General features: G+C 37.1%; 1 protein-coding gene across 4 annotated transcripts in view; it reads left to right on the top strand.

Moving 5' to 3' along the window:
• Window positions 1-11783, top strand: part of ANKRD50 (ankyrin repeat domain 50) — a 40823-nt gene extending 29040 nt beyond the window's left edge. For all 4 annotated transcript variants that reach the window (XM_006078932.4, XM_044930408.2, XM_006078931.4 and 1 more), the window contains 3 exons: window positions 292-521; window positions 3551-7101; window positions 8700-11783. In XM_006078932.4, the coding sequence (XP_006078994.4) occupies window positions 292-521; window positions 3551-7098 (3778 nt within the window). In that variant the 3' untranslated portion in view covers window positions 7099-7101; window positions 8700-11783. The remainder of the gene's footprint in view (window positions 1-291; window positions 522-3550; window positions 7102-8699) is intronic.
• The last annotated feature ends 236 nt before the right edge of the window (window positions 11784-12019 follow it).

Raw genomic sequence — 12019 nt, 5'->3', positions numbered from 1 at the left:
GAAAATGTTTTTTTTTTTTAAGTATTCTTTTTTTTTATTTTTTATTTTTTTTTAAACTTTACAATATTGTATTAGCTCTGCCAAACATCGAAATGTTGTTTTTGAAAAAGTGAACTATTTAGGACCAGTATTCATATTAAGGTAAGGAATTGAAACTTGTACAGTATTTTTATTCTAAAACTTTATCTTTCTTCAAACAGTATTTATAACCTGTAGTTCTAGTGTTGGGATAATAAATCTTAAAATCATAGCCAATAACACTGCAAGTGCTCATATGGATGTGGTTTACAGGTGCGTCCTGCTCCCTCTTTTGGGAATGAAGCCACCCCAGCAAAGCCTCTATCTACTTGTGGATTCTGTGGACGAAGGGTGTAACATCACTGAAGGTGAACAGACGTCCACCAGCTTATCTGGGACTGTGGCAGAGCTTTTGGCTGGTCACCACGAGTTCTTTCCACCGTGGCTATTGCTTCTCTGTTCTGCCCGAAAACAGAGCAAAGCTGTTACTAAAATGTTTACTGGTAAGTGTAATTCCTGCCATCTGCAAATGTTTTCCATTGCTGAACTTAAGACTTGTATTTCTTTCTCAGAGGAGAGTACTCAGTTGAAAATTTGGTCCTTGCTTCTGCTGTTCTCTCAGCTGTTCTGTTCTGTTAGCGATTTTCAACTTTTTAAAGTGGTATTAAAAACAGGCTATACAATATTTTAAGTTAATTTAATAGTAACTTTTTTTTTTCAAGATTCTTTACCTAATAACTTCCTTAGCAAAGGTGAGGGCTACATATTTTATGCTGATGTTTCCTGATGAGCTTATATTTCTTCTAACTAGACTGAGCATCCTGAGGGTACGGAATATGCCTCCTTAAAAATCAGTGGCAGTTTGTCTAAGATGTTTTTCCTGGTTTTAGAGGAGAGACAGAGTCGACAGCCTTTGAGGATACCTCTTGAAGTAGATCCTTTATTTTTTTAAACCCTTTTCCTATGTGTGAGAAAGCAGTCTATGTAATGTTTAAAAGTATGTGATCAGGTTTTTTTTTTTTTTCTTTTCTTGTTTCCTGACTTTACCTTTTTGTTTTAACTCCCACAGTAAAGTGCTTACTCCTATTAGATTATGTAAAGCGCTTTTTTTTGTGTGCTGTGGGAATGAAAAGGAGCATAAAACAAGGACCACTCACAGGATTTATAGTGTAATTGGGGAGATAATAATTAAGTTATTGGTTAATTAGCTATATCACTTTAAAATAGTTCTGTACATCATACATAAGGGTGAAATCTTACTAATTTGCTAAAATGGCTTCCTTTAACCAGATTTATTCCCTCTCTTTTCAATTGCCTTGCTAATAATACCTTTTGATTTGGTTTCCATTATCCTATTCTGTTTTGTTGTTATTGGAAATTGAGTTGATAAAAGGGAATTAATAGGATGAACTTGGATATCTCTTAGTATGTCAGGTACAGGTAAAGTTGAAGCCTGTTTTGGTTTATTTCATCCCATTTCTTTCCCTTCTTCATTTGAGACAACCAGTGTTATTGGTTTATTTTTCTCCTTTTGTCTCATATTTTTCATTCTGTCTATTTTTATATTTTACATAAATGAAACGCTGCATACACCATCCTAGCTCTTCCCATTCACTGGCTGTGTGACCTTATGCAGCTTCCAATACAGTCTGTGCCTCAGTGCCCTCATCTATGAATTGATGGTTATTACATGTTTCTATTACTTTCCCCATAGAGTATTTTTGTGTGTGAGTCTAAGTGACAGGTCTTATTATGTGACTTAGAACAATGCCTAGTACATAATAAGTGCTTCATAAATGTATCACTACTATTGTTATCATTTCACTAAATAAAAAAAAAAAAAATCAAACACAAAAACAATGTTTTTGAGCCTTGTTTCTATTACTACTTTTAAACCCAGTTCATTGCTTTTAACTGCTGTATATTATTCCTTCCCATGAATAAATCTCTAGTTTTTCCATTATCCTGTTTATGGACATTATTTCAGTTTTTCATTATTACAAGAAATGCTTCATGAATGCGCTTAAACACACCTTCTTGCACACATGTGCTATAGGTTTATATTATAAAAAACATGTGGAATTACTAGAGAATAGAGTGTGTACATTTTGAGCTTTAATTTTGACAAACTGCTATCTAGTGTGCTTGAAATAATTTATGTTCCTGCCGGCAAAACATGAAATTTCCCTTTCTCTATATTTTTGTCAGTTAACATTTGTTATTTTCAAATCTGTTTTTTCTGCTGTAGGGGCTTGTGCTTGATTTTCCCTCTGACTGGAATGATCTCCTGATTCCCAAATCCAACTTTTATTTATCTGCTGCTGCCTCTGCTTTGGTTGTTGCAGCTTTTAGTGATTCTTATGTAGACTTTAATAAAGACTCTGTAAAAAGTTTTGCCCCAAGTGTTGCCTCACTCTAGCTGTTTGTCTTTAGTGATGTTAGAATAATCTGTCAGAATACAGATCTGCTCACATTATTGTCTTGGTTCTCACTGACTTCTGTTAACAAAATCCAAGTCTCATTTCTTCACATAGTACCTGGAATATAGTAGGTTATATATGTGTGTGTGTGTGTGTGTGTGTGTGTGTATTCATATTTGTTTTATTCAGTTGAGTCAGAGTATTTTACTCAGTATTAATTGACCATCACTGATCTTTGCTGCATTTCTAGATTTATTCCTCTTAAGAATGAGTTCATTCACTCAGCAGTTTTTTCTTCTGGAAGATGAATTACACAATTGTCTAAATAAATCCATATCTATAAAACAGGATATCATCTCCCTTCCAAAAATGAAATTATGATTCCTTTCAAAGAACTTAAAGTGAGTTTTGAATAGCTGTTAACTAGTATGTTTTTAGATTGGTTTGAATTTTATTAAGCTGCTTTATTTTTACAATGCTGAAGTTTTGTTAACATGGTTTAACCAAGTTGTATCTTCAGATTGGAGCTGTTTTGATAATCTAAGATTTAATTATTTAAATTTGGTGACATGTAAAAAATGTAATTTAAAGGTGGTGACAAGTGCTATTCTAATTGTATGCAAATATTCAATTCCATAATTAAGACTAGTGTACATTTGGTTATGTGGAGAGAAATATGTAAATTTTTCACATAGAAAAAATCAGCTTATAAAAACAAATCTTATTTATGTCTCCTGCAGCTTTTTTTCCTAATCATTTGAGAGGGATCAAAAGAAATTCCCAAAGTGCTTGGATATAGCTAAAGATGTCTAATGCTCTAATGATAAGCGTTTAGTTGAAGTTGAGAGGAGCACTGAACCACTAAACAAATAAATAGTTCCCTTTGTGGACAATAAAATGAAATCATTTATCTGTCATCAGCGTGTTTTTCCAGAAGAAAAAAAAAAACCTGTTTATTATATTTCTAGGTATTGATTGACTTGTTTATTAGTATTAATTGACTTGCTATTAATGTATTTGATTATTAGTTTGTCACATGTTGAACACATTCTCTTTGAAATATGGAAACTTTGATAATCATTTTCAATTGACACCTACTTTTTTGTCCTTAGGTTTTCGAAAAATAAGTTTAGATGACCTTCGGAAGGCATATATTGTTAAGGATGTTCAGCAGTACATCCTTCATCGTTTAGATCAAGAAGAAGCTTTGCGACAACACCTCACGAAAGAAACTGCAGAGATGTTAAATCAACTGCACATTAAAAGTAGCGGATGCTTTCTTTATCTAGAACGAGTTCTCGATGGAGTTGTAGAAAATTTTATTATGTTGAGAGAGATTCGTGACATCCCAGGAACTCTAAATGGTCTGTATCTCTGGCTGTGTCAAAGACTTTTCGTAAGAAAACAGTTTGCAAAGGTTCAGCCTATCTTGAATGTGATTCTTGCAGCCTGCCGGCCTCTGACCATAACAGAATTATATTATGCAGTATGGACAAAAAATATGTCATTAACCTTGGAAGACTTTCAACGCAAGCTAGATGTCCTCTCCAAACTTCTTGTTGATGGCCTTGGAAATACTAAAATACTGTTTCACTACAGTTTTGCAGAGTGGCTCCTGGACGTGAAACACTGCACTCAGAAGTATTTATGCAATGCAGCAGAAGGACACCGAATGTTGGCTATGAGTTATACCTGTCAAGCCAAGAATTTAACACCATTGGAAGCACAAGAATTTGCGTTGCACTTAATTAATTCGAACTTACAGTTAGAGACAGCTGAGTTAGCTCTGTGGATGATATGGAATGGCACACCTGTCAGAGACTCCCTATCTACTTTAATACCCAAGGAACAAGAAGTGCTGCAGCTGTTGGTGAAAGCTGGCGCTCATGTCAACAGCGAAGATGATCGCACATCATGCATCGTCCGGCAGGCCTTAGAAAGAGAGGATTCCATTCGGACATTATTAGACAATGGAGCTTCAGTAAATCAGTGTGATTCGAATGGGAGAACGTTACTGGCTAATGCGGCTTACAGTGGCAACCTCGATGTGGTGAATTTACTGGTCTCTAGGGGAGCAGATTTAGAAATAGAAGATGCTCATGGACACACACCGCTTACCCTGGCTGCTCGACAAGGACATACCAAGGTGGTTAATTGTCTGATTGGTTGTGGAGCAAATATTAATCACACCGATCAGGATGGCTGGACAGCATTGAGATCCGCAGCTTGGGGTGGTCACACCGAGGTTGTGTCTGCACTGCTTTATGCTGGCGTAAAAGTGGACTGTGCAGATGCCGACAGCCGAACAGCTCTGAGAGCAGCAGCCTGGGGAGGACATGAAGATATTGTGCTGAACTTGCTCCAGCATGGTGCTGAAGTTAACAAAGCTGACAATGAAGGCCGAACTGCTTTGATAGCGGCTGCCTACATGGGACATAGAGAGATTGTGGAACACCTGCTGGATCACGGAGCAGAAGTCAATCATGAGGATGTCGACGGCAGGACTGCACTCTCTGTGGCTGCACTTTGTGTTCCTGCAAGTAAAGGACATGCATCGGTCGTTAGCCTTCTGATTGATCGAGGTGCTGAAGTGGATCACTGCGATAAAGATGGCATGACGCCCCTGCTGGTGGCTGCCTATGAAGGACATGTCGATGTGGTTGACTTGCTTCTAGAGGGGGGAGCTGATGTCGACCACACGGATAACAATGGGCGTACACCCCTCCTAGCTGCCGCTTCTATGGGTCATGCCTCAGTTGTAAACACGCTTTTGTTTTGGGGTGCCGCTGTGGACAGCATTGACAGTGAAGGGAGAACAGTGCTTAGCATAGCTTCAGCCCAAGGAAACGTTGAAGTAGTTCGTACTCTGCTGGACCGGGGCTTAGATGAAAATCACAGAGATGATGCTGGATGGACACCTTTGCACATGGCAGCTTTTGAAGGCCACAGATTAATATGTGAAGCACTTATTGAACAAGGTGCTAGAACAAATGAGATCGACAACGATGGGCGGATACCTTTCATATTAGCTTCACAAGAGGGTCATTATGACTGTGTTCAAATATTACTGGAGAATAAATCCAACATTGATCAGAGAGGTTATGACGGAAGAAATGCTCTGCGGGTCGCTGCGTTAGAAGGACACCGGGACATTGTTGAATTGCTTTTTAGCCATGGAGCTGATGTTAACTACAAAGATGCTGATGGTAGGCCAACACTTTATATTTTGGCCTTAGAAAATCAGCTTACAATGGCTGAATATTTTTTGGAAAATGGTGCAAACGTGGAAGCAAGTGATGCTGAAGGCAGGACAGCACTTCATGTCTCGTGCTGGCAAGGCCACTTGGAGATGGTGCAGGTTCTGATCACCTATCACGCTGATGTCAATGCTGCTGACAATGAAAAGCGCTCTGCACTGCAGTCTGCAGCCTGGCAGGGCCACGTCAAAGTGGTGCAGCTTCTCATTGAGCATGGCGCTGTGGTGGACCACACGTGTAATCAGGGCGCCACTGCGCTCTGCATTGCGGCCCAGGAAGGACACATTGACGTCGTGCAGGTTTTATTAGAGCACGGTGCTGATCCAAACCATGCTGATCAATTTGGACGTACTGCTATGCGAGTTGCAGCCAAAAACGGACACTCTCAAATAATTAAATTATTAGAAAAATATGGTGCATCCAGCTTGAATGGCTGTTCTCCATCTCCTGTTCACACGATGGAGCAAAAGCCTCTACAGTCAGTGTCATCGAAGATGCAGTCCCTAACAATTAAATCAAACAGCTCAGGCAGCACCGGTGGTGGGGAAGCGCAGCCTTCGTTGCGCAGTTTGCCAAACGGGCCAGCTCATGCATTCAGTTCTCCTTCAGAATCGCCTGATTCGACAGTTGATCGGCAAAAGTCATCGTTGTCAAATAATTCCTTGAAAAGCTCAAAAAATTCATCTTTGAGAACTACTTCATCTACAGCAACGGCTCAAACAGTGCCAATCGACAGCTTCCACAGCTTGTCATTTACAGAACAAATTCAGCAGCACTCGTTGCCACGCAGTAGAAGTCGCCAGTCGATTGTCTCCCCGTCTTCCACAACACAGTCCTTGGGCCAGAGCCATCATTCACCGAGTAGTGAGTTTGAGTGGAGTCAAGTCAAGCCCAGCTTAAAGTCAACAAAAACGAATAAAGGGGGAAAATCAGAAAATTCCAACAAATCTGGGTCAGCTGGGAAAAAAGCTAAACAAAATAATTCTTCACAGCCGAAGGTCTTAGAATATGAAATGACTCAGTTTGATAAAAGAGGACCCACAGCCAAATCTGGGACCAGTGCACCATCTAAGCAGATGCCAGCAGATTCGCAGTGTAAAATCATGATTCCTTCAGCTCAGCCAGAAATAGGTCGATCTCAACAGCAGTTCCTTATTCACCAACAAAGTGGGGAACAGAAGAAGAGAAATGGAATAATGACAAATCCAAATTATCATCTGCAGAGCAACCAGGTTTTTCTCGGTAGGGTTTCAGTCCCACGGACAATACAAGACAGAGGGCATCAGGAAGTGTTAGAAGGATACCCTTCCTCGGAGACGGAATTAAGCCTTAAACAAGCTCTGAAGCTTCAGATTGAGGGTTCTGACCCTAGCTTCAACTATAAAAAGGAAACACCATTATAAAAGGTAACATTTCATCAACATAAAGAATAAATATCCAAAGTATGGTTCCCTCCATATATTGTTCCCTTAGAATGCTCTTTTCCGTAATCCACATGGCCTGCTCCTTCACCTCATCACTATCTGTGTCCTCTTCTCAGCAAGACCCTCCCTCCTTACTCTTTGGAATTTGAATTCTACCACCTCCACCACTCCCTTTCCCCCTTTTCTGCTTCACATTAGCCATGGTACTTATTTCTTAACATGGTTTATATACTTTATTATGTTTATTATTTGTCCCCTCTCATCTGAAATGTCAGCCTTGTGAGGGTAGGGATTTTTAATCTCTCTTATTTACCACTTTATTCCATGTACTTGGAATACTGCTTGTACACATAGCAGTTTATCAGTAAAAATGTTTTGTATGAGTGAATGAATGAATATGCTATTTATGGATCTCAAATCAAAGATTCCTTCCTATACAATCATACTCCCCCTTAAAAGTTCTTTTATGATAACAGAGGTGGGACTGTTCCCCTTTTGGGTTGGAATAAAGTAGTGTATGTAATGCTTAGTAGGTAGGTAGTGAATGTTAATTTCCTTCCTTTTTTTCACCCTGGAAGAAATTAAAAAATTAATCATAAAACGTAATTTTTATTATGACAGATCTCTTAAGAATCTTTCAAGTGAAATTTACACATATCAAAAGTAGATATTTAGGGTATTCAAGACCCAATATTTAAGTGTAAGAATTGTTTTAAACCTCAAAGTTATATTTATTAAATAAAAACTTTTTTCTCCTTTCTACTACTGTGGATGCTATTCTAATTATAGAGGGGAGGTTAATGGGAAAATTGAATTATAATTTTATATTATGGATACTTTTTCAGAAATACATTTCTCATATTTGAGATAAATTCAAGATTTCATTAGGCATTTTTGCTAAATTATACACAAATATGTTTGTACTTGTGTATATACATGTGTATAATTATACACATGTATGTTTGTAGTTTGTACATGTGCTAAATTATACACATGAATGTTTATACATGTGTATAACTATAGACAAGTATTTCCTATACATTCTAATAATAAACATCCTTCAATGTGAATCTATGGAGGACTGGTGAAATATCATTCAAACATAAGTCGTATAAAAGTAGTTAATTCATTCTCCAATGTGATTTATTTTTAAAATATTTAGTTCTGATGGTACAGCCCTCTAACGCTCATGATATCTTTTGTAAATATTAAGTGTGGGTATATATTTTACAATAAAACATATGAATTAAGGTGAACACTTGTGGAATATTTAAGTAATTTATACTTAGTGAATCTCTAATAAGTCTACTTTTGTGCTTTACGTAGTAAATATATATATATATATATTCTTATGTGAAAGTGAAAGTCACTCAATTGTGTCCGACTCTTTGCAACCCCATGGACTATACAGTCCATGGAATTCTCCAGGCCAGAATACTGGAGTGGGTAGCCTTTCCCTTCTCCAGGGGAACTTCACAACCTAGGGATTGAACCCTTTCTTATGTAGATTTTAAAACTATATGTAGTTATATTTAATAAGTATAACATAGAAATTAATTTTTTTTTAACTTTTGTATTAGTTTCCTATTCTGTGAAACAGAAGACATTGTGATTGGAGTGATTCTTCAGCTACTGGATGAAAATATAAAATGCCTGTTGATTTGCTGAAAAAAAAAAAGAAGAATGTGATACCTGCAGTACAGTTACCTTAAATACTGTCATGTGCCTCAGTAGTAAGGCTGCCTTCTCAATGTAACCCTCTGTGCTTAAAAAATTTCATTTTGTGTGCTTTGTATTCACTACCCAAGAGTAAGCACTTTTTTTTTTTTTAATGCAGATATATACTGCAGTTCCCTGATAAAAGATGAAAAATATTTTGAGTATTTTAAGTTAATATTTGATAAGTGTGCATGTGCCATGGTCAAATATATATGAAAAGGCAGTGTTCCTTGTATTTATTTTTCTCTTTCTGTGGCAAACGAAACTTAAGCATACTGTTTCAGTCACATTCCTTGTTGTAGTGTATGGTTTGTCTCCTGTATCCTTAAAAATGTCACTCAATAAAATAAACCATGCAACTCTTTTATGTTCATTACACCTTCAGCATTGGTTAAAAATGTGTTTCTATTTAATGCTACATCAAGGTGAAAAAATAGTTTCATGACAGATTTTTTTAAAAGTCTAGTATTTTAGGGAGCTGCTCTAAGTAGTTTAAATTTGGATTTCTCAGTGGAATCCTCCTAATCTTCAGCTAAAGGTGTGAAAAAAAAGAAAAAGAAAACCCACACACAGACTATAGGCAGAACAAAGTTCTGTTTCATTGACTGGGATGCAGTTTCACCTTCCTCTCACTTGTCATTCCACATCCAAGAAGACAGACGATCATTCCTGAGGCATGAAAATTCTCAGGGACAGAGCCAGGCCTCAGTGGCACGTGTGTAGAGGGAGATGCAGCTGTCTATCTGAGGGTAGATTTTTGATCCCTGAACAATTCACTGACTACCCTTCTTTCTTCTTCCATCCAGTTATGTAAAACATCTGCCACCTTGAACTGTGATGCCGGCTTCTCTCTCAGTCGTTTCTGTTTTGTAAATCACTGCATGTCCAAAATAGCCCCTACTCAGAATCAGTTGGATCAATTTTAATGATTAGTTGGATGAGTATTCTTGATGAATATGTGTTGTCCTTCAGAGATGACACTACTAACCTATCGGCCATAGCACAGGTGTATTTTTTAATTGCTATTTGCTAAATAGTAGTAATGGATTTGCACTTTTCTGTCCACATACTCTTTCCTGTTTTACTCTTTGGACAATCACTTCTAGAATGATAGATGCCAGGGTTAGGGGTGAAGTCTGTAACCAAGGAAACTAAAGTCAACTGTTCAGATGAGCATGTGACCCACCGCCTTGACCTCCTGGATGGACACTTTAACCAGTTGAGCTAGCTTGGTGGGTTGTATGCATGTCTGGAGAGGGTCAAATTTATTGTTTAGAAACCAAGGTTGCAGGTTTGATCTTTGCAAAAGCCCTGGGATCCTACAAAACCCAGAAATTCTATTCTTTCCATGTGCTGTTGATGAAGAGGAATAGGAAAGAGAATTTGGAGATTCAGCACAAAACCATTGCAACTACTGGACAAAAATCTTTAGAAAATGTCTTAGTATCTGAGGTCAGTAATGTCGTCTTCATATATGAAGGACACATACATGACGCATTGTTCACAGAAACAGGAAGAAATATGTAGTTGGTCATGATAAATGTTTCACTTGATCTTCCTGTAAGGCTTTTGTTTTTGCTTCTGTTTTTTAAAGTCAGCGAAACTTGGGTGTTTGTATCATCGGTAAGTCATAATCAGAATAGGAGATAAATTCAGTCAATATTAAGGTGACATGGCAATATTTATAACTCAAATGTGAATGTTTCAAGTGTTGAATTTTTGTCCCTATGGGACATTTATTAAATACACTTAATAGGACTCTTGCAAAGTAGCCTTAAAAGTGTTAATGATTCTGTTAATAACTATGAACACATCCTATTATTAGAACCAACTCTACTCATATCTCAAATACAGTACATTTACATAATTTAGAAGAGGAAGCTCTAATTTCTTATTAGGTGTATTTTTCTTTAGAAAGAGAGTCTTGAAAGCTGCCAGTTTTTCTATTAAACCTTGAATTATTGGAATTGTATTTATTTAATTTTATTGTTTTTACAAAAATGCACCTTGTGGCCAACGGGCAAAGATATGACTCGTGACACAAGGGATTTCTGTTTTCTGAAGAGCTCAGTGTTTTCATATCCATACTATATTCACTTGAAACAGTTGGTAGGAAGAGAACCTGTTGGAGAAATACACTTTTCAAAAGTAAATATTCCTCTGGATGTTTTTATATGAACTAAGTTTTGGAATAGAACAGCAATGGCTTTCAGTTAGGATAAGGCTACTATGGGGGTGGAGGAAGCCCTGCTTTGCTGATTGGTTTCTGTGGGGATTGATTTAATACCATGACCGAAAATAACTTCTGCTCCATTGAGACTAAAAATAGTCCCATAAATAGAAAACTCCTAAGTAACTATTTTTTAAATAAAAAACATTAAATTTTGTAAATCACCTGCTGCCACAATACAGCTGTGATGCCATATGCTTTTAAACAGTTTTATACCCTTCCATTTGTGTTCCTTTCCTAAAAGTCATGAGTTGATAGCAGAGGAAGTGATTAAAAAAAAATACAGTAATGAAAAATAAAGTCTCCATGTGTGTAGGAAAGGTTTTGGAAGGAAAATGGACCAGAACCCAGTGTTCTGCAGAATACAGCCAGTTATGTTGCGTCCCTCCCCCTCACCCCCCATGCCTACCAGAATCCTCACCAAAAGTAGTTCACTGCTCGAAAAACAGGAGTAAGTACTTTTTCCAATATTGTTTGCCTATGCAAATACTTGTTTTACTTTAAATGTCCTCCATTTACACTTTGCAGCAAATGTAGTTGCAGACAAATGCTTTTTCTTTTTGAATTTTTCCCTTGGTTTGGGGGTATGTAAATAGCCAAAAAATGTACATTGAATTTCACATTGTAAAAGTTTTATTTTATTCCTTGTATTATATTAAGCGAAAATCCCTATGTAAATGAAAGTGCATAATAAATATATTTGCTTTACAGAGAATACCTTGTTTTAATTTTATCCTTGAATCCACAGAAGGTGCATGGCATGCTTACAGTAGAAACAACTGTCTGTTAATTTCTTTTAAGTACTGAGGAGATGAATTTGGAAACATTTTACAAAGAAAAAAATGAGATAGAAAAACGTTCAAGGGAAGGTAGAAATTAAAAAGATCTAGCCTTAGTATCTTCCTAAAGCTTTTATAAGGACTTAATATTCTCTATCCTTCCCTAGTAACA

The sequence above is a fragment of the Bubalus bubalis genome, chromosome 17 (assembly GCF_019923935.1).
Source record: "Bubalus bubalis isolate 160015118507 breed Murrah chromosome 17, NDDB_SH_1, whole genome shotgun sequence".
Lineage (NCBI taxonomy): Eukaryota > Metazoa > Chordata > Mammalia > Artiodactyla > Bovidae > Bubalus > Bubalus bubalis.
Note: the sequence above shows the minus strand (reverse complement) of the source record. Positions and strands in the feature narration are given on the sequence as shown.